The following is a 23265-nucleotide window of genomic DNA, read 5'->3' on the forward strand; positions in this document are numbered from 1 at the left end:
CGTGCTTGGTTCACACGTTTGCATGATTTTCTGGTTTCTGTTGGTTTCTCACCTTCCAAGACTGATATATCTTTATTTATATATTCACATGGCAATACTCGTCTATATTTTCTGGTTTATGTGGATGATATTTTGGTTGTGGGTTCTGATTCGGCTCATGTGACTGATCTTATTGACAAGTTGGCTCTTGAATTTAAAGTTCGTGATATGGGAGTGCCCTCTTTTTTCTTGGGTATTGAGACTATTCCGTTGTCTGGTGGCATGTTTCTGTCTCAACAACGATACATGAAGGATATTTTAAAACGGGTAGGTATGGTTGATTGCAAGCTCGTGGCCACTTCGGTTTCAACCGCGAAGGCCGAGATTGGTGCCGTGGTGCACTACAAGAAGTCTGTCATTTCCCGACAAAAATTTTAACGACGCTCTAGAAAGCGTCGCTAAATATAACAATTTGCGACGTTATATTAAAAATAACGTCACTATATATTATGGTAGAGGCAGTAAAATTTTTTTGTAATATTTGCTGAAGAAATATAATTTTTTTGTCAGTAAATGTATAGAATCAATGATGTTTTATAATAAACGTCCCTAAATGTTTTATTTTAAAAATTAATTTTAGTATAAAGCGTCAGAAAATGTAAAATTATTGTGCGGCAAAATTTGTAACCTCTGGCGCCATTAAAAAAACAATTATCTCTTTGGTATGAAAATTATTTCAATAAAATGAAATTCCCACCAAAATTTTATTCTTTAGGCGCCATTCTTGTACATTAGATTTTACAACCACACATCTTCAGATCTTCTTCTCTCTTCTCTTTCCACCTCCCCTAATTGTTTTCCTAAGCCGGCAGACGCCCTGACCTAGTCATCGCCTCTTCCTTCAGATTGTCGCAACTCGCAAGCCGCCGTCGCCGCTTCCAGACCGCCACCACCTCCAGACATCAATCGCCATTTTCCCAGTTCGCCACACAGCTTCGTTCGTTCGTCGCAAGCAGCCATCGCCACCTCCGGCGCCTTCCCCTTCGCAGCACGGTAGGTAATTTCTAGTCTACAGTATACACTTAGGCTTTACTGTATTATTATTGTTATTATTGATTAGGGTTAAGTATTGATTAGTGATGCTAATCATTGTTAGACAACATATATATTTGTATAGTCGAAAGGCAAAGAAATTGATTTTTGAATTTTGTGTTTATACTGAAGATGTATGATTTGAATAGCCCATTCTACAGTTGTTATCCTGTTTATATAGTTTGTTGACACTTGATGTGGTGACTGCAATGATAGTGATGCAGTGGGGAAGACGGGCTTCTATCTTTTTTCTTTGGGTAGCAAAGATGTGGTTGATTAGAGGGATCTCATGGACTCTAGATCCCTTTCCATTCAGTATGATTTAATATTTATTCCGAAAATGAAAAAATAGTTGATGTTTAGAGAAATTAGAGAATTGGCTTCATCATATTGGCCTTGCACTAAATGAGCTTCTTCTTTCTTTTTTCTTTTGTAGCAAAGATGGGGCAGATAAGAGGGATTTAATGGGATTTTCTATAGACAATTATAATTTGGATGTCTTGTTAAGTAAACTAATTTAAATTTTAAATAAGAAAGAGAGTTTGTTGTTAGGGAAAATAGAGAATTGACTTCAGCATGTAGCAGTGCCTTATGGTAGATGTGGGAACAGAATGCAGAAGTTCAAACCAAACCCAATTATATTTTGGTGATTATTGATTATTGCTTCAGCTTCTGTTTATTAACATAATGCTTTCTTTTGATTTTCCCAGCAATGTTAGCTTCTCTAGATAAATCAGAAAGTCATGGAAATTGCAGCAAAGAGCTGATGAAAGCTTCAGAAAAGCTTTGTAAAGTCTTAACTGAAGCAGATATACGTTTATTAGTAGACAACATTGAACAAAAAAGCGGTGCTGAAATGTGTGTATTAGCAGCTGTCATGTTATGGTATTTTGTATGCTTGAATTCCAAAAATTTTAATCAATTTCTTTAACTTCTAAAGGGCTGAGAAGGAGACAAAGAGCGATGGCATGGCTGAGACAAAAGTTTCACCAAGCTCGAAGCAGGAAGCTTAAACAAAAGTTTTCTTATCTTATTACCACTTTATTTGACTGTGACTGTTGAGAAGTTTACACATGGTAGTGCTCCTAAATGAAATATCAGTGAAATCTTATTGAGCTTTTCTCTTACTTGGAACAATTTCTTGGATTCTTCTCCTTATTTCTCTGCTGGTGCATAAAAAGTTCCATATCTATTTTTGCTTTATTGATTATGACATGATTGAACACGGTGGAACTTGCTATCTTAGTGCTTAATTGTTTGTGAATTTTAGATGCATAGGGCCTTTACCATCAAAGCATTATATTTAACTGTCATTTTGATGATGGTTTGACAGTTATCTGATAAAAATGAAGATAAATTGAACTTGCAACTTTGTTACTTTAAATGTTGCTTTTGATTACATGAGTTGTTATACTGATCTTGCCAAGAGTTGCTCTGATCTCATGTATTTATCGTTTTCTTCTTACTAGTGAAGCTATTAGACCATGTTGCCCTTTCATGAAGGATCCGGAGTTGGATTATGAGATCGACAGTGATGAGGAGTGGGAAGATGTATTTCTGCTTTATTGAGCATCTCATTTTATTTGATTTTGGCTCTCTTTACTGATAAATTGATATCACAGGAGGAACCTGGTGAATGCCTATCAGATTGTGATAAAGATGAAGTTGAAAGTTTAGACGAAGAATGTGCTAGAGGTGATGGTGAAGAAAGTGAAGATGGCTTTTTTGTCCAGATAGTTATCTCTCCGAGGATGGGGTATGTTTATCTTAAATCTACATTAAGATTTTACATTTTCAGTATTTTCCCCCAAGAATCTTTCTTCAAAGATTCCCATAATCCAGAACTACCCTCCTTTTGATGGATGGAATCAATTACAAAATGAAGGAATCTAGTCTAGGCCTAGCTAAATAAAGACAGATTTTTTTTCCTTTTGTTATGGTGATTATTTGCCATTTGCCCAACTATATCTACTCTGTGCTGCAGGGGGTTCAAGTTGACAAAACTGGATCTGATGGCATGGCTGAGACAAAAGTTTCAAAAGTGACAAATATGCTAATAGTAGATGTCACCCTCTCCTTGCTCTGTTACAAATATTGATAGATCATTTGATGAATTAAGCCGGGAAATTGTATGTCTTAAGATTATACTAAAACATTTTGGGGTTTTATTGGCAGCCAACAGACAGAGGCCTGTGATTATGAAGCTGGAAGTGAGATGATAGTTGACAAGCAGGGGTTTGACTGTTTGAGCGCACCACTGTTCTTGCAAGACTTGAGGAAAGTTTATATTAGAACTTCAGCTTATTTTATGCCGAATTTATTATACTATATATTCCTTAATTTTGAGTCTTTAGTGAATTGTTTTCTTATAATATATAGCACTTGAAGGACATATAATCCTATTTGGAAAATTAATACGGAGTAGTATTTTTCTTATTGTGTTTATGCAAGCTTCTAAATTCATGTTTTGTTGGTTTTTAGTTTTTACAGCTTATATAGCTTTTATACTCCTATTTTACCTTTACCTTTGTACTGCTATTAATAAGATAAATTTGGCAAGATTTTAATTTCTTGTACAATGTTTCTTACTTGGCAGGGAATTATTGCATATCTAGAAGTAATCATCAAATTAGCCTTCTCCCCAAGACAAAGGACTTCTAAAGTGCCGGTCTCAATAGTTTTGATAAACATGAGCGTTATTATCTATCTTTATATAGAATTGTATATATTTCCGTGTTAGTCTGACCTTATTTAAGAATCATTTGTATCACATTACATCCTTGTAATTCTATATTATACTATGAAAAATATTCTTCTATTTTGAATATTTAATTGATGCTAAAATATTTTATTTTCAATTACATGAAATTGTTGTGTAAACCATTCTATATACAAGTATATGTAAATTATCATCAATCAAGGGTAAAAAAATTACAAATATCTCCAAATATAAAATTTTGCGATGAAAATCGAACATGGAAAAAACGTCAGTAAATGTCTTTTTACTGATAGCATAATAATGTACACAATCGTCAATAAATGTTATTTTATTGACGCATTTCATTTTTCGTCACCAATTAAGTTTATTAATGACAACCATAATTGTATGGAAAACGTCACTAATGACACATTTGCTGACGAAATATTCTACTTCGTCACAAACTATTACTGATGTTTTTGTTAATATTACGTTGCAAAAAGTATGTATTCAATGACATTATCAAGACCATGCAAAAACGTCAGTAATCGTAATATTTTGTGACGAAAATTAACTTCGTCAATAATACCTTTCCATACGCCGCTAACCTGACGGTCCGGGTGACGTTTTTTTTTCGTTAGTAAAGACATTTGGCGACGTATTTGTATTTTTACCGACGTTTAAAAAACGTCGCTAAATGACAGATTTCTTATAGTGGTGCCATATGCTGATCCCACTCAGTATCGCAGCTTTGCATGTGCTCTACACTATCTTACGATAACTCGTCCTGATCTTTCCTATGCAGTCAATCGTTTGTGTCAGCACATGCACTCTCCCCCCACTGCGGATTGGGCGGCTCTCAAGAGGGTGTTACGGTATGTAAATGGGAAACTACATCTCGGTCTTAAAATTACTTCCTCTCCCTCTCTGGATATTCATGCTTATTCTGATTCCGATTGGGCTGGCAATCCTGATGATCGAAAATCTACCGCCTGGTTTTGTTGTGTTTTTGGGGACCAATCTTGTCTCAGGGGTTTGTCGAAAACAGCGTACTGTGGCTCGTTCCTCAACTGAGGCAGAATACAAAGGGCTCGCTGATGTTTCTGCAGAGGTTACTTGGCTCGTATCTCTGATGAAGGAACTCGGGTTTTCGCCACCTTCTGCACCCAAACTCTGGTGTGATAATCTGGGTGCTACTTATCTATGTGCTAATCCGGTGTTTCATGCTCGCGCCAAACACATTGAGATCGACTACCACTTTGTTCGCGATAAAGTAGCAAAGAAGAAATTACAAGTCAATTTTATTTCTACCAAAGATCAGATAGCGGATATTTTTACTAAGGCCCAGTTTGGTTCGCGGAAAATATTTGAGGGGAAATGGAATTGAAATTCCATGGAAAAGAAATTACCGGGAAGATTAGTTACATTGTTTGGTTGGTGGAAAATAAATTATTGGGAACATCGATTCCATTGTTTGGTTGAGTTTGAAATTGTAAAGAATAATGAGTATAAAGACAATTATACCCCTATATAATAATAACATCAATAATAATAATTGTAATTAAGAAAAGTTTATGAGGGTATAATTGTCCTACTTGTTTTCCATGGAAAACAAAATACCAAGGGGGGCCATTGAAAATGTTTTCCAATGGAAAATGTTTTCCATGAACCAAACAAAGGAAAATCTAGTTTTCCTCAAATTCAAGGAAAACATTTTCCATGAACCAAACATGCTCTAAGTCTCTTTCGTCTGTACGTTTTAATTTACTCCGTTCCAAGCTCAATATTTTGGCTGACCAAACTTGTGCTTGAGGGGGAGTATTAGGACTTTATTATTCATATTAGACTAGGACTATATTATTCGTGTTAGACTAGGACTCTATCTAGCATCTCTATATATTCGCTCCCTGTACTCTCAGACATTATGATTGAATACAGCACAATTATATTCTCATCTTTTGGACTTTGTTTAAGGATTGAAGGCTTAGCAATTTAAAATTTTGATGATATCATATAGTCCTTTTTTCCCATTGGCGTAATTCAAAAACGGGGCGGGGATTCTCCGGCTCTGAAAAATTCCCACGGGGACGGGGATGGAGAATAATTCCCCATCCCAGTGCAGGAATGGGGCGGGGACGGTGAATGGGGACTTGTTTCGGGGACGGGGACCCCATTCCCTGCCCCGTTGCCATCCCTAACTGTATCTTCTTCTAGTGCACCTCGTGCTTTCTTCCAGTGTATATTGTCCATTCTTTCAGTGCACATTGTCTTTTCTTCTAGTGCACATTGTTTCTTCTTCTAGTGCACATTGTTCCTTATTCCGGTGCACATTATTCACAACCTCCTTGATTAGCTCAGGATCCTTAATGAACACAATAGGCATCAGACCCAACCATACAAAACAATATTTACCGACACTATATATATATATATATATATATATATATATATATATATATATATATATATATATATATATATATTCGTATGAAACGTTATTGAGGTAAGAATAATTTTGTCATGTAAAAAAATAATAGTATAAATTGTATCATTATACAAATATAGATAAAAATTATTAATACCATAATGACTTAAATCATTCCCAATAATACAAAAGCATAATTAAAATATTGAGTCTTGCTTTAAATAATCAAAAGAAGATTGATTAAACTAACAAAAGAAAAACATAACCTAGATTTGTTCTTAAAAAATGCAAGAAAATGATTTACAAGGTTCCTTATTTATAATCTTTGAATGTGATGTATATAATCATGCTAATTAATTGACCAACATTAATGTTACTAGTTTTTTTACGCGCTTTGCACGAATGGGATAATGCCCAATAATTATTTTAAATAAATATTTCAAAGTATATCAATGCAATATTATATAGAAAATGTTCATGCATAGGTAAATAAATGTTGAATTTGTTTATTTAAATTGACAATTTAAATTATATAAATGCAAGATAATATATGAGAGATTAAGTATAATTGTAACTAAACTAAATGTTTGCAACTTTGTAATTAATAACGCTAGTCTAAATATCTAAATATTTAGTCTAAAAGTGATAGTCTAAATAAATACTACTTTTTATTTAAATTTCTCTAATTCTTCTTAACTCTTTTTTGGGTAACATTGTTATTATATCCATCTTCAGTACATGTCCTTTTTTGTTTGTTTTTTTTTAATTATTATTATTGGTAGTGTACCATGTGCAATTGGGTTACTGGTGGTAGCATAGAGGGATACATCGTACAAATGAGATTATAGTGTAGGAAGTTTAGATTTGTCTTGTTGTGTATATGACTGAGACCTTAGTTGTATTATGAACTCTTTATCTTACAAACATCTATTGATATTTGGTAGTGGTAAAATACTTGACAAATAAATAAATAAATATAAAGATAATGTAAAAAGAAAACAATGGACAATGTAGTGAATATAATAAATTAATAAATTTGAAGGCAAGAAATCTTTGATTGTACGTAGAAAATAAAGATAATATAACTAATGAAATTATATCTCTTTTTAAATTTTTTATAATGAATAATTTTTTTTTTTTTAAATAAAGGCATTATAAACATCTAAATCTAAATTAATTAAATGCATATGTATTATTTTTTGTTTTAGGTACTAATTTATTTAATTTAGTAAGAGTAATAAAGTGACAGACATACTTTTCATCAACAATAATGAAATCATTGAATTTTTTTTTTTTTAATTTCCATTCGTTGTTGATGCAAATTGTTCAATTGAAGTCTGGGATGTCAACATTGTCAATTCTTTGGAAAATGGTCGTATCGTTTTAGAGTCCATGTGTAATTGTATTTATGATCAACAACTTTGTAGTTAGGCCACGCAAGTCTGACAATGACGTGAGAACAATTTTGTCGGATAAAAGAAAATAATAGTATAATATTTGTAAAGTAATGTACAATTATACCATTATAAAAATACATACAAAAAATATTAATACCATAATGATCTAAACATTCCAATATTGCAAAAGCATAATTGAAATATTAAGTTTTTGCTCTAAATAATCAAAAGAAGATTAATTAAACAAACAAAAAAAAAAACTTAATCTAAATTTGTTGTTTAAAAAAAATTCCAAGAAAATCAAATGATTTTTAAAGTTCCTGATTTATAATCTTTGATGCGAATGCTATGTATTTAGTCGGGCTAATTATGTGACCAAAGTTTATGTTACATTTTATATTATATTTTTTTAAAATATGTTTTAACATATTCGTAGTATATATTTAACAATTATGACAACTTTAATTGGGATGAGGTTCGAACATAAGACCCTTTTATATAAATTAATGAGTAGGTTAAGAATAATAAATAGTTAACGGAATATTCCGTTACTAAAGTTTATACTAACGGAATTTAAGGTTATTTAAGGTAAGAAAATAATATAATAGATGGTAAATAAGGAAAATTATTAAAAAATACGAAAATCAAAATAATATGAACCATTCATTTTAAGAAACAATTATTATACCGACATTTTTTTGTTCGAGTTAATGGCCTAACATTATTCACTCTTATTAGATTTGTAGACATTTTATATATTTTTTTAATACACTCTAACATATTCATATATTATATGTTCAACAATTATGTTATTGGAATGGAACTCGGACCTAAGACATTCCTTATGGAAATCAATAAGTTAAGAATATAATAATAAATAGTTAATGGAATATTTTGTCACTAAATTTACACGGATGGAATGGGGAGTATTTAGTAAAAGTAAATGATATAATAGTTGGTAAAGTAAAAAAAAAAAAAAAAAAAAAAACACTAAAATCAAAATAACATGAACCATTCATTTCAACTTGGACCAACATTTTTTAGTTCACGTTATAGGCCTAATTTTATTGACTTTTATTAGATTTATACTAGTTTTTCTACGCGCTTTGCGCGAATGGGATAATGTCCAATGATTCTTTTAAAATAAGTATTTCCAAGTATATCAATGCAATATTATATAAAAGATGTTCATGCATAGGTAAATAAATGTTGAATTTGTTTATTTAAATTAGTAATTTAAAGTATATAAATGCAAGATAATATATGAGAGATTGATTATATATAACTGTCACAAAAATAAATGGAATAAGATTCAAATTGGCCACTAAACGTAACCTGAAAATGTAATTAGGTCACTGAACGAAAAAAAAAAAAAAAAAAAAGTGCAATTAGGCCACTGAACACTCCAAATGTATGTAATTTCGCCTGATAGCGCGTTACCATCAATTTTACCTGCTTACGTGACAGCTGAGTTGGCATTTTTAATAATTTTTAAATAATTTTTATTAGTTCAAATAAAACCTATATACTTTGTCCCAATTGTCAACCTCTAGTAAACCTGCAGTACAGTGCAATATTTTAATTTGCATTACAATAATTCAAAGTACAGATGAGCTATGACAATAAAAGCTAAATTTCAAAAAGAGAGTTGAGCAAATTGAAATGCCGCAGGTCTACGATTACTTAGTCTCTGCCTATCCCAAACCACTTATATAAAAGGTACTCTATCAGTTCAAACCACGTGTTTCTCCAATAAGGATTTATATATAACACCAAGACTATTCCTAACAAAAAAACAGCATAAGACACACCAAAGCTGATGTAGAAAACCTCTAAATCTACACCATTACTTTCTTCATTCTCACCTTCCGAGTCATATGGCAATGGAGATGATGGTGAGTCGGCACTATTGCAACTAGTGTGCAATGGCGGCCCACAAAGATAAGGATTGCCCATGTAACTGTCTTCACTGAATGTTGCAAATTGAGCTTTTGGTTCTGGTATTGCACCTGATAAGTTGTTGTATGCAACATTAAATACCTCCAAGGTGTTGAGGTTAAGTAATGTGTTAGGAATTTTCCCGCCTAACCTGTTGTGAGAAAGATCTAGACTCTCAATATTATGTAACTTTGAGAACGCGCTTCTGGAATCGTGCCACTAAGATTGTTATGCGACAAGTTCAATGCATGTATCTTAGTCAAATTTCCCAACTCATATGAAATTTCACCACTTAACCTATTAGCGGAGAGATCAATTCCAGACATATATTTGAGGATACTACCTTCATACTGAATTTCCCTTTGTTGTAAACTCAACAACTAGATGAGCATGCAACATTTTCTGGCAAGTCAATCTCGAATTCACTTGTTGAACCAGAACTCATAATATATGTCATTGTAGTCCCAGTATATAGAGGGGGAACTCTAAGTTATTGAAAACCATGGATCTTTCATCACTCACCTCTAGACTTATCTTACCCAGGCAACCTGGGATACTACCAGTTAATTGATTATTGGATAAATCCAATACCCTCAGTCTCATAAGTTGGCATACTTGAATTGGAATCTTTCCTTCAAATTTATTTCCCTTGAGAAGAAGAATGCTCAATTTGGAGATCGATGCTGCCTATCCATTCTGGATCGGAATTCTTCCAACAAAATCATTGTGACTAAGATCAAGCATTGCCAAGGTAGTACTATTAATAAAGGCACTCGTCAGTTGACCTCCCAAATGATTTTTACTTAGACCAACATATATAATGTTGTATGGATTGAGGCAAGATGGTATAGACCCTGTTAAATTGTTCTCTGACAAGTCTAGAAAACTGAGTCCTCCTAGGTAACAAAGCTCTATAGGGATATAACCTTGAAGGTGATTCTTGGACAAAGTGAGTTGTTCCAAATTCTCTATATAACCCAACCATCTTGGAATTATTCCAAAAAATTTGTTGTCACTCATATCCAAAGACATCAAAGGAATATTAGAAAGGCTATCTGATATGGTGCCTGTGAAATTGTTACCATCAAGATGCAAGAGCCATAATAAAGTTAAGTATGCAAACTCTTTGACTATTTCTCCTTCCAGATTATTATTTGATAGTTTAAGAACCATTAACAAGGTGCCGCCAATCAACAACTCCTTTGGAATTTCCCCGGTGAAAGAATTGTTTGACAAGTCAAGAAACTTTAAAAATTTCATGTTGCCAAGAGAGGAAGGTATTTGACCCGTAAACAAATTGTAGGAGAGGTTTAGTGCCACAATCTTTGGAAAGGTTGAACTGATATTGTAAGGAATTTCTCCACTCAACTTGTTGTTAGAGAAATCAAGTATTTGAAGGTTTGGATTAGGAAGATGCAATGGAAACTTAAGGGGTCCAGTGAAATTATTGGAGTTCATAGAGATCTCTTGAAGTTTTGTGTTGTTATGTAGCCACCAATTGGGAAATTCTGCCTCCAAAATGATTTTAGAGATCTTAAGAACCTTCAAATCATATTGGTAGTGAAGGAATTTTGGCAACATTAGAAGGTTGATGCAATTTGACATGGAAAATACTTCTAGCTGGAACTTAGGGACCACACTTTGTAACTCATCAGTTTCAGAAATGGCATAATTTTCGTCAGCAAGTATGAACCTAAGTTTGGAATGGTTAGCAAAAGATCTGAATGAGATTGGGACTTCAATGGAGTTGTGTGAAATTGAAAGATATTCAATAGATGTTAGTGTTGAAAGTGGGGATGAAGCAATGTTTCCAATAAGCTTGTTTTGAGAGAGATCAACCAATCCAAGAGATGTTAAATTTCTCAAACATAGTAGAAGCATTCCCTCCAATTGATTCCCACTTAGACGGAGCTCTTTGAGGTTCCTTAGTTCACACCAACCACCTGTAGTCATATATGGAAATGAGACGACATGTTGTTATTTAGTTATCAAGGAGTGTGTGATTACAAGTTACAACATATATGTTCACAGGCCAAGAATTGGTGGCTAGGGGCATTGTTGGGCGGAGACCGATGAAGGGTCAAGTTCAACACCCTGCTTCTAAAATATGTAACGATATATAAGAAAATAAAGTTACGCCTTTGCAATGAGCTATAGTTTTTGGCGTATGTAATGGTAAGGACTTATCCTAACAAGTGGTTTCAGAGCTAAGTTTGAGTTCAAGCTGGGTGTTGAATGAGGAGTTGTTGGGCGGTAGTCCGTGAAGAGCCAAATCCTGCCTCAACGCATGAATGCTTTTTTATTTTTTTGCATGAATGCTAATAAGATAGAAATTATTTTTACCTTTGCTAGGTAAAGATCCTCCAAATTGCATATGACGCACTGATAATACTTGGAGTGAATTCATTGGGCCAATGCTTTGAAGGAAATCTTTATGCAGGATATTATTTGGTAAGAAATAGGGTCCAAGAAACAAGTCTTCAAGATTTCTCAGATTCCTCAATGCTTAAATGCCACATACACATAAAAGATAATTATCTTAGAGAAGAAAATTTGTGACCATAACACAAGTCAGATGAGTCTAGATCCTTCATTTTCCTCACCATAAATTTCATCAATGGTTGTAATGTTGTTACCCCGTAATTCAAGGCTCTTAACAGCTTGGAACGATGCCAAAGACTGTAATAACTTAGTCATGTTACAGAGTATGGAATTTAAACGCAATTGAAGATGGCTGTTGTTTGTAATCCTGCCTGATACTCCTAATTCAACATTACAAAATGTAAAAGATTAAATTAAAGATATATATTATGAAAAAGGTTAATTAATAATTAATTACATAAAATTAATGGACCTGAAATACTTATAGGTGTCTCGAAGCCCTCGATAGAGTTTTCACTCAAATCTAAGACCTCCAAACTGCTCAATGAATTTATGTCTGTAGAAAAAGTTGAAGGTTATTCACATTTTAGTTTCGCAAAGAAATTAGGCAAAGTATCAATAATACCATCAAATAATGTACATTCAGTATATAAATAGTGTACTTTTAGTATATTAAATATGTATATTGTATTCAGGTAAAGTACATTATTTGAGTACTTAAAGTATATATTGTAGGGAAGAGTGTCAAATTGGCCCCATAAGTCGACCGGATAGTGCAATTGAGTTTCCTAACTAAAAAAAGCTTTATTCAGATCCCCTAAACCTGTTAAATTGTTCAATTAATCAAAAAAAAAAAAGTTCAAGGTGACTTGTTTAACAGGTTAAATCTTCACATTGTTGACACGTGTCATTTTAAAATATATTTTTTAGTTTTTTTTAAATGATTTATTTATTTATTAAAATATATATTATATATAAAAAATAAAAAATAAAATAATAATAAAACACAGCCACCTAAACAGCTTTGTGCGTTTTCAAAAAAAAAAAAAGCTTTGTTTTTTTTTTTAATTTTATTTTTATATATAATATATATTTTAATAAATAAATAAATCATTTAAAAAAAACAAAAAAAAAAATTAAAGTGACACGTGTCAACAATGTGAAGATTTAACCTGTTAAACAAGTCATCTTGGACTTAATTGAACAATTTAACAGGTTTAGGGGATCTGAATGGAGCTTTTTTAGTTAGGGGACCCAATTACACTATCCAGTCGACTTAGAGGGCCAATTTGACACTTTTTTCTATTGTATAATGTACATCCAGTACACGAATGATGCACTTTATATATATATATATATATATATATATATATATATATATATATATATATATATATATATATATATATATATATTGAAACCACTTTTAATATATTAAAAACATACTTTTTGTTATGGTCCACACAATTTGCCGCAAATTATACCATGGACTAGGTGGATCGTAGTCCAAAATGATATTCAGAGTATGTATCTACAATTAACATATTATGTTTATGCAGTTAATTATGTGCTTGTAAATAAATTAAAAGCACATAATGTGTTAACTACAAATATATAGGTGAGAACCTACGTTAACCTGCGAACTGCGAATTTGTGAAGGATTGCATCGCACCTGGATACGATTGCACTACAAGGTCCTCCAAACATGTCTAGGAGCTGTAGCAGTGCAATTATGTAGTAGTTGCGGTGCAATCATTCACAAGTTTGCTGCTCACAAGTTAAGGTTGGTTCTCACCTAAATAGAAATATATATATATATATATATATATATATATATATATATATATATATATATATATATATATATATATATATATATATATATATATATATATATATATATATATATATATATAGAAGTGTATTCAAATGATAACAACTATATTATAGAGAACTGTGAAGAGGTATGTAGTCGTGTGTCATAATTTGTATATCATGTGCATAGGTTTGTTAATTAATAGAGCATGCGTTCGAAACCTGATGTTTACATGCATGCTAGTGTGCCATTGTGTATTAAATTGTGTGTATAATACTAATTTATCGTGTGCCCATTATCTATCCACACAGTCCTCTATATATTACTGTCCTCATGTAAATGCAACCCTATATGGCTATATATATATATATATATATATATATATATATATATATATATATATATATATATATATATATATATATATATATATATATATATATATATATATATATATATTATAATATGTTAACTAGATATCTACTATACTAATAAGAGTCCAAGAGAGTTAGGCCTATAATGGGTAGAAAAAATGGCGGTCAAATTTTTTAATCAAATGAATGGCTCAGATTGATCAGATTTTAATTTTTCTTAAGATTTCCTAATTTATCATTAAAGAATATGATTATCCGTTAACTTTTCCATTAAATATTATCTTTTCCGTTAATTTCTGTTAGTTCACTGTTAACTTACTCATTGATTTCAATAAGAAAGGTCTTAAGTTCGAACCTCATCCCAATCAAAGTTGGCATAATTAATCCTCTATTTTACTCTTATTAAATTAAATAATAATTTAGCAGCTACAACAAAAAATAATACATATGCATTTCTTTAATTTAGAATTATGTGTCTACAATGTCTTTATTCAAAAATAATTATTCATTATCAATAAATTAATTAAGAGAAATAATTTTATTAGTTATATTATCTTTATTTTTCTCCAATGTAAAAATTCTTTACATTCAAATTCATCAATTGATTATATTCACTACATTTATTAGATGATCAAGATAATCAGAGCCACACACCTGGCTGCATCAGAACACACTAACTAGCTAGCTAGCTTCTTTATCCCTTTCAGATGTTTGTTAGCTTCTGTTATGAAAAGTTAGTTGTGAGTTAGTTATTTTCCTTTTCTTTCCCTTTTCGCTCCAATGTTCTAGGGATAAAAGGGCTTAGTTTTGTATCAATGAGAACAGTTCGAATAACATCTTCATCCTTTCTGCTATCCTTCTTCTTCCTTCCCTCCTGGAAACTTACATCTCTGAAATGGTATCAGAGCCATCAAGATAAGATCCTCAGATGGCGTCAATGGCAGCCTGGCCACCTCTCAACACTCAATCAGTTCCAGTAAACAATGGAGGCAATTCAACTGCGAATCCAGCAGAAAATGCAGACAGAAACACCACTCCCGTCTCTTCGAATAGACCTATCCCTCTGGTCACTGAGAATTTGATCGCTGAGATACCTTGCGATCCTCAAACGCAGTCCAATCCGTATTATCTGCACGTGAACGAGAATCCAGCGCTGGAACTCGTCTCTTGTCATCTGGATGGATAGAATTACCATGCCTGGGCTAGGGCTATGACGATGGCCCTTTCCTGCAAGAATAAGGTGGCCTTCATCAATGGTGTGATTAAGAGGCCACCCCATGATGATCAAGTGAGGTATTACGCGTGGGAGAGATGCAACAACATAGTCTGCACCTGGATCATTCGCACTCTATCTCCCACCATCGCCCGTAGTGTCTTGTGGATAGACACTGCTTATGGGATCTGGGATGACTTGAAGAGAAGATTTAGCCAACAAGACCTATTCCGGATTGCAGAAATAATGTGTGAGATATATCAATCAAAGCAGGCAGATGAATCGTTGAATGAATACTTTACCAAGCAGAAGCTGCTATGGGATGAGCTGATGATCCTAAGGCCTCCAATGGGGTGCACTTGCAACCTCAAGTGCAACTGTGGAAAGAAATTAGATGAGATAACTGAGCAGCATCAGAAGGACAAACTGTCAATCTTCTTGATTGGATTACATGAGAGATACACTGGGGCAAGGAACCAAATCATGCTTATGAGACCTCTGCTTGATGTAAATGATGCATACTCAATGATTGCCCAACAAGAGAGGCAATTCCAGATGATTGCCACTAGCTTTGGAAGCTAACTGCACCAAAGTGGTGAGAACACAGGCAGTGTGTTTATGGCCAGAACTGATGGAGGCTTCCAACAAGGCTTCAGGAGGCCACAAGCAACAAACAAGAAACCAGTGTGCACCTATTGTGGCTACACTGGTCACACACAAGACAAGTGTTACAAAAAACATGGTTATCCCCCCGGATGGAAACCAAAATTCTGTTAACCAAGTGCAAGGAACCACTGCCAATTGTGATGAGAATATGCCTTTTACTCAAGGTGATTTCAAGAAATTCTTAGAGTTCATGAACTTGCAAAAAGCCAGCCAGTAGTACTCCTCTTGAGCAGCCCCAAACATCTGGCAACACTGTGGCAGTAGACCTTCAAAGTGAAGGTATGGTTATTTCTCTTAACTCTGTTAAACATGGGCTAAATGAGTGGATAATAGACAGTGGTGCCACTCACCATATTGTGTGTGATGTGTCCTTATTAAGCAGTCAAGAAAGGGTTCAAAATATATATGTTAATCTGCCTAATGGACAACAAGCTGCTATCACACACATTGGAGCTGTGTGCTTATCTGATGATTTCAAGCTATATAATGCCGTATATGTTCCTGGTTTCCAACATAATCTGATTTCAGTAGGAGCCTTCATCAAAGACTCCAAAGGCTCTATTGAAATACAATCTAACCAATGTGTTATACAGGGTGCTATCCATGGCAAAGTGATTGGAAGAGCTGAGCTACAATGTGGTTTATACTACTTAGTTTTTCCCACTTCTTCTTCCTTTGTATGCAATTCTGTATCTGTAAGTAACAAATGTATTCTATGGCATGCTAGACTAGGCCATGCTTCACATTTTAAACTTCAAGTGTTGAAAACTGTGGAGCCTGATATTCAAATCAATAAAGAGTTACTTTGTGAATGTTGTCATCTTGCTAAACAGAAGAGACTACCCTTCCAGTCTAGTAAATCCATATCTGCTAAATGCTTTGATCTTCTACATATGGACATTTGGGGTCCCTATAAGGTTGCTACAGTCCATGGTCATCATTATTTTCTCACCATATTGGATGATTATAGTAGGGTTGTGTGGGTATACATGATGAGGACAAAGTCAGAAACCAGAAGTCTAATTGTGGCATTCTGCAACCTAGTTGAGAATCAATTTGAAGCCAAGGTGAAGTGTATAAGGTCTGATAATGGCCTTGAATTCAGTATGAATGAGTTTTTTAATCAGAAGGGGATCTTACATCAGACTTCTGTGCTTACACTCCCCAACAAAATAGTAGAGTTGAAAGAAAGCATGGTCACCTCCTCTCAACAGCTAGAGCTCGCAAGTTCCAAGCTAACCTACCTGAGCAATTCTGGGTGAATGTGTGTTGCATGCAGCATACTTGATTAATAGGTTGCCATCAGCTGCCATAAACAACCAGATCCCCTACCAACTGCTGCTCAAAAGGGTTCCACACTATCAACACCTAAGGATTTTTGGTTGCTTGGCTTATGCCACTACAGTAGGGCCAAAGTCAAAAATGGATGCTAGATCAAAGAAGTGTGTTTTTCTTGGTTATGCAAATGGGGTAAAAGGCTATAAGATGTATGACCTCACATCTAAGACAATCTTCCTATCTAGAGATGGTGTCTTCTATGAAAATATTTTTCCTTTCCAGCTAGATGAAGGCCAAATAAAACCAAACAGCCAACTCATATTGCCCATCTTGAGTGGTGAAACTGCAGAAGAACCTCCCCAACCTGATGCACCAGCTACACATAATAATGCCTCACAGCTGTGTTCCCACCCAACCAGTTCAACCCCCTTTATATCAACTATCAGCCAAAACAATGAACCTACTCAAATTAGGCCAGCCTCACATATATCCACCTCTACTAACTACCTAGAAGACCCTCCCCAACCAGTCATTAGAAGATCCACAAGACAAAAACACACTCCTACCTATCTACAAGACTATGAATGTAACAGTCTTATCCAGAAATCCTCTCCCCACACATTGGATAAGGTCATAAGCTACAATGCCTTAGCTCCATCTTTCCAGTCCTTTGTGATGCATATAACAAGTCATAGTGAGCCAAGAAGCTTCAAGGAGGCAGTTCAACATGATTGTTGGAAACAGGCTATGGAAGAAGAGATCACAACTCTTGAGAGAAACAACACCTGGCAGCTTGTCAACTTGCCCCCTTCTAAAAAGCCCATAGGCTGCAAGTGGGTATACAAAATCAAACACAAAGCTGATGGTAGCATAGAAAGGTACAAAGCAAGGTTAGTGGCAAAAGGTTATAATCAGATCCTTGGGGTGGATTACCTTGACACATTCAGCCCTGTAGCCAAAGTAACAACAATCAGATGCTTACTTGCTATAGCAGCAGCAAAAGGATGGCACCTTCACCAAATGGATGTAAATAATGCCTTTCTTCATGGAGATCTATAAAAAGAGGTTTATATGCAATTACCTCTTGGATATAAGACTGGGAACACTGGCCAGGTATGCAAACTGAACAAATCCCTTTATGGATTGAAGCAGGCCAGTAGGCAGTGGAACACAAAATTGAGCATTGCCCTATATAACATGGGTTTTAATCAAACCATATATGATAATTCCTTATTTACCAAAGGATAAGGTTCTTCCTTCATAGCCCTTCTAGTCTTTGTGGATGACATAGTCCTTGCAGTAGTGATCTGGAAAAGATACAAGAAGTAAAGGAGCAACTCAATGTCAACTTTAAGATAAAAGACTTAGGGCCTTTGAAGTATTTTTTAGGACTTGAGGTAGCCAGACAACAAAAAGGAATTGCAGTGTGCCAGAGAAAGTATGCCATTGAGCTCCTTGCTGACACTGGTTTTACAGATTCCAAACCAGTGCATAGTCCCACTGTTCCATCTCACAAGCTGAGCAAAAATGAGGGTAAGCATCTTGAAGACAACACTCAATACAGGAGGATAATAGGCAAGCTGTTATACTTGACTATAACCAGGCCTGATATAGCCTTTGCTACACAGCAATTATCCCAGTTCCTTGACAAGCCCACTGATTTGCATTTACAAGCTGCTCAAAGAGTTCTAAGATACATTAAGGCTGCTCCAGGCCAAGGTTTATTCTTCCCCACTCATTCTAATTTGCACTTGAAGGCTTTTTCAGATTCAGACTGGGGAGCTTGTGTTGACACCAGGAGATCAATGACTGGATTTTGTGTTGGTCCCGGTAGTGTTATAACGAGAGTCTAGAGGGGGGGGGGGGGGGGGTGAATAGACTCTTTTCAGATTTTTGCAAGTAATAACCTTTCGGCGTTACAGCGCAGCGGAAATATTGAGTTAGTTTTAAACACTTTGCACAGTTTGACGTTTTTATGAAGCTTTCGGTTTGGACGCGTATGATGTTATGATGTAGGAAGTAAATCGCGAAAATTAAAGAGATAGGGAGACGAGAGTTTTATAGTGGTTCGGCCAACTTTGCCTACTTCCACTCTTCTTCCACAATTTATGGAAGGTTTGCACTATCACTCGTTAGTACAAATACACAAGAAGCTTCCTTGATCACTAAGTCGGACAGCTTCCTGCAGGTTTTTCAACTCCGCGAGTTTACTCCGCCTCTATCAACGTCTTCTTCAGAGTTGGTTGGTAGAAAATGAATTCTGATTTCTCCAACGTGGTGAAGTCTTGATTGAATGGAGGATGATAACTTCTTCTAAGATCCAAGACTTCTTCAAGGTGGAAGATAAGAAATAATGAGCTTCTTCAAATATCTTCACGCCTTGACACTGGTTCACAAAAAGCTTGATGAGAACTTTAAGATTGCTTAAGAGCTTTTTGCTTGAGAATGTTGTCAAGTGAAAAGAACCAGCACCTTCTAAGTTGATGAAGGTGGGTTTATATAGGTGTGGGAAATTTCATCCGTTGGAGGGAGATGAAATTTCAAACCTATTATCCAGTGGGTAAGGACCAGGGAGCTTGTTGCATTAAATGCTCCATTAATGTGGTTTGTACCATGTAACCGTTGAGGGCATGGATAGCCTTAGGGTTTTGTCTTTTAGCTTCAAGGATGGTACAGCTTCATTTAATGCTCCTTGGTATGCGTGTCCCACATGTTGAGGTCCTTTTGTTCCTAGGATGATTAGTCAACTCAGACAGTAGTGACATTCTTCTCGTTGATGAAGAAAATGAATGTCTTGATGAATTGTCATAATGATAGCTGTCTTTACGAGGTGGTTGATAACCTTGGATGAACTTTCGTTGTTGATGCTTCAGTCTTCGTGCTTTGTGTCTCTTTTCGTCTTGATAGCCCTAACTAAAGAACATAACTCGTTTTCGTGTGTTTGTCTAGCTTAACACGAATTACAGTGCGAGTTATGGCAACTTTCGTCTAGAATGAAAGCAGCGATTAAAAAATAACGAAGGTTAGGGGTCTACATTCTAGGTTACATTGGTATCATCAAAATCCTAATACAAGTGTTCCTAACATTTTGTGTGTTCTTAGGGGATGCCTTGATATCAAGGAAGTCCAAGAAGCAGCCCACTGTGTCTAAGTCATCCTCAGATCAGAGGCTGAATATAGGGCCCTAGCAGCCACTGCTTGTGAACTACAATGGTTGCTCTACATGCTTAAAGATCTTGGAATAGACTACAAAAGTCCTGCAACTGTATACTGTGACAGTAAATCAGCCATTGCTATTGCTAAGAATCTAGTGTTTCATGAAAGGACTAAACACATTGAGTTAGATTGCCATTTGGTTAGAGAAAAGCTGAGCAAAGGTGTCATCAAGCTTTTACATGTTGCCTCTGAAAATCAGCTAGCAGACACTTTTACAAAAACACACTGTCCAGGATCATTCAACACATATATATCCAAGCTTGGATTGTTCAATCTATACAATCCAGCTTGCGGGGGGCTATTAGATGATCAAGATAATCAGAGCCACACACCTGGCTGCATCAGAACACACTAACTAGCTAGCTAGGTTCTTTATCCCTTTCAGATGTTTGTTAGCTTTCTGTTATGAAAAGTTAGTTGTGAGTTAGTTAGTTTCCTTTTCTTTCCCTTTTCCCTCCAATGTTCTAGGGATAAAAGGGCTTAGTTTTGTATCAGTGAGAACAGTTCGAATAACATCTTCATCCTTTCTGCTATCCTTCTTCTTCCTTCCCTCCTGGAAACTTACATCTCTGAAAACATTGTCTATTACTCCGCATCTTTTTTGTGCACTATTTTTTTAATTAAATATCAAAGTTACAATACAAAATAATGCTATATATTTATTTACCAAGTATTTTATTAATACCATGAAAAAATTAAAAAAATATATAATTAATAAAGCCAATCATATTAACTACTTCAGGGATTTGTTGACAAAGAGAGTATTCAAATCACACAACAAATTGAAGCGAAAATTATCTCGCAATGTCCTTGTTTTACAATCAGCATTTAGCAGTTAGGGTTAGCGAATTTGACCAGCGAATTATATCAACGGTTGGTAAAAAGATATTTGAAAAAATTAGCTTTTAGATTAACATGTAAAATGACCTAAGGGTATACATATATTTAATAATAATAATAATAATAATAATAATAATAATAATAATAATAATAATAATAATAATTGTTTTAAAAAAATAAAGAAAATAAAAATATATAACTAAGCCAATCATATTAACTATTTGGGTGATTTATTGACAAAAAAAATATTCAAATCACACAAAAAATTGAAGTGGGAAACTATGTCGCAATGTCCTTGTTTGACAATTATCAGTTAGTTCTTCAATATTAGTATATATTTAATATTTTATGCCCTAATTTTTATTTGCTCTCCCTTATGTCCCGTATTTGGTTTCAACCATACCTATACAATTATTTTATTGACAATTATAATCAATCTTGACTATATTATCTTGCATTTGTAAACTTTGAATTGCCTATTTAAATACGCAAATTTAACATTCAATTATCTATGCATGAACAATTCCAATATAATATAATCTTGCCTTGATATACTTTAAAGTACTTAATTAAAAAAAAAAAAACATTGGGCATTATCTCAATCGCGCAATGCGCGTAAAAAACTAGTACTAATAATATATACATTGTAAACACATATGATATAACAATGGAAGAAATTAAGTATAGATGGAATGAAACAATGTTGTTACATATGGGCTACACCTTGTATGGGTAGTGGTCCGTGAAAGTCATTCATACTCAGATCCAGAAACTTGAGTGAAGGAAGCCCTTTAATCGACTTGAATAAGCTGTTATTAAATCTGTTAGATTGTAAATTCAAGCTCTCCAATTTCTTAGGTTCGTCTCCTTCTGTACATAAAGTTATATTAGTAACTCATATACGTATATGCTAAAGAAGCAACCAATCAGGAATATGTATGTATGCCCATATGTGTATGTATTCAATACCGTTAAATGGTCCAAAGCTTTGGTAATGGTTGTGACCTATGACTAGCATCTTCAGATTGATGAAGTCTTTTAAATCTGTCACGACATTGCAACGAAAGATACTTCAAAATCGATTCTTAACAACTTTCTTACCAGGATGCATATGTGAATTTATCACAAATTCAATTCACTCAAATCGTTTTTTTTTTCTTAACTCAGAGAGATATATATAGAGAGAGAGACTTGATAGAAACACACACAACATAAATATAAAGAATATTAGCTGAGATTAGTTAATTTATTCAAGACCGATAAGACGTTGATATCTTCCATATCGAACATTGTATTAATGGTAAGGAACTCTAGATTGCTTAATCCTGAGAGCTTTTCATGACCTATATATATTGTGCATTGGACCAAGGAATAAGAAATTGTTCATGTAAATGATACAACATGAAATGGATATTGATCGAATTCAATTGGACTAATTGTATAATAATACCTGAACTATATATTAGGGGGTGAATTGAACGGGTTTGATACTAATGTGAGATCCTTAAAGAGATGAAAGATGACTGAGAGAAGACAATATACTACGATTCAACTGATTATAGCTTAGATCAATCCTTTCCAAATTGTGAAGCATTGATAGCTTATCAAAACCTGTTAACATGTCTTCAAGTATCAATGAAATTTAACAAAATATACATGAATCGGAGAGATAAATTATATTCATTTAAGTTTTCCAATACCCGCCACTTCCATCCACTATCCAAGAAAGTTTGAGATTAGTCACTCTCTTTGAACACGTTTATTGACTGAGAATTATTAATACGTGGAAAAAAGGACTGAATTAAAGTGACGTTTGAAAGGGAACAGAAAAACTTTGCAGTTTGCAGTTGGCATTATAATTTCCATTAATAAATGCCAATTCCAAATCGATGTGTTGGATAACATTATATCATCCATTTTTAGCTTTAAATTCTTTAGGGACTCGTACTAA

The 23265-nt window shown here is 34.1% G+C and overlaps 3 protein-coding genes across 7 annotated transcripts; 1 reads left to right on the forward strand and 2 right to left on the reverse strand.

Moving 5' to 3' along the window:
• The first annotated feature begins 798 nt into the window (after positions 1-798).
• On the forward strand, positions 799-3879 carry LOC109183012 (chromatin assembly factor 1 subunit FAS1-like). Of its 5 annotated transcripts, none has more exons than XR_002054474.1 (7): positions 799-1032; positions 1782-1929; positions 2012-2147; positions 2541-2622; positions 2694-2827; positions 3056-3136; positions 3247-3879. XR_002054474.1 is itself a non-coding variant. In XM_019333229.1 (4 exons), exons 2-4 carry the CDS (start codon positions 2569-2571, stop codon positions 3114-3116), a joined length of 249 nt encoding a protein of 82 aa, XP_019188774.1. In that variant the 5' UTR covers positions 799-1032; positions 2541-2568; the 3' UTR covers positions 3117-3879. The 5 variants fall into 5 exon arrangements, 1 of the variants encoding a protein (XP_019188774.1); XR_002054475.1 differs by having other exon boundaries at positions 3254-3879; XR_002054473.1 differs by having other exon boundaries at positions 3056-3130.
• A 6337-nt stretch (positions 3880-10216) lies between these two features.
• LOC109183042 (probable leucine-rich repeat receptor-like protein kinase At1g35710) lies at positions 10217-11482 on the reverse strand. Its single transcript, XM_019333258.1, has one exon. It carries the CDS (start codon positions 11480-11482, stop codon positions 10217-10219), a length of 1266 nt encoding a protein of 421 aa, XP_019188803.1.
• Positions 11483-12100: 618 nt separating this feature from the next.
• LOC109183044 (putative inactive receptor-like protein kinase At1g64210) lies at positions 12101-22687 on the reverse strand. Its single transcript, XM_019333260.1, has 5 exons — positions 22565-22687; positions 22284-22358; positions 22038-22184; positions 12384-12467; positions 12101-12291 (listed from the first exon to the last, which is right to left on the reverse strand). Exons 1-5 carry the CDS (start codon positions 22602-22604, stop codon positions 12101-12103), a joined length of 537 nt encoding a protein of 178 aa, XP_019188805.1. The 5' UTR covers positions 22605-22687.
• Between the last annotated feature and the right edge of the window lie 578 nt (positions 22688-23265).

The sequence above is a fragment of the Ipomoea nil genome, unplaced genomic scaffold (assembly GCF_001879475.1).
Source record: "Ipomoea nil cultivar Tokyo-kokei standard unplaced genomic scaffold, Asagao_1.1 scaffold1096, whole genome shotgun sequence".
NCBI classification, from domain to species: Eukaryota; Viridiplantae; Streptophyta; class Magnoliopsida; order Solanales; family Convolvulaceae; genus Ipomoea; species Ipomoea nil.

Bases quoted from the DNA above. Each gene is read 5' to 3' on its own strand.
- LOC109183012 (XM_019333229.1), top strand. From the start codon at position 2,569: ATGAAGGATCCGGAGTTGGATTATGAGATCGACAGTGATGAGGAGTGG. The intron at 2,623-2,693 runs GTATTTCTGCTT...TTGATATCACAG, and splicing joins GTGATGAGGAGTGGGAAGAT to GAGGAACCTGGTGAATGCCT. The intron at 2,828-3,055 runs GTATGTTTATCT...TCTGTGCTGCAG, and splicing joins GTTATCTCTCCGAGGATGGG to GGGGTTCAAGTTGACAAAAC.
- LOC109183042 (XM_019333258.1), bottom strand. From the start codon at position 11,482: ATGACTACAGGTGGTTGGTGTGAACTAAGGAACCTCAAAGAGCTCCGT.
- LOC109183044 (XM_019333260.1), bottom strand. From the start codon at position 22,604: ATGTTCGATATGGAAGATATCAACGTCTTATCGGTCTTGA. The intron at 22,359-22,564 runs ATAAATTAACTA...ATGTCGTGACAG, and splicing joins CAACGTCTTATCGGTCTTGA to ATTTAAAAGACTTCATCAAT. The intron at 12,468-22,037 runs GTGTAGCCCATA...CTTTTTCTACAG, and splicing joins CGGACCACTACCCATACAAG to ACATAAATTCATTGAGCAGT.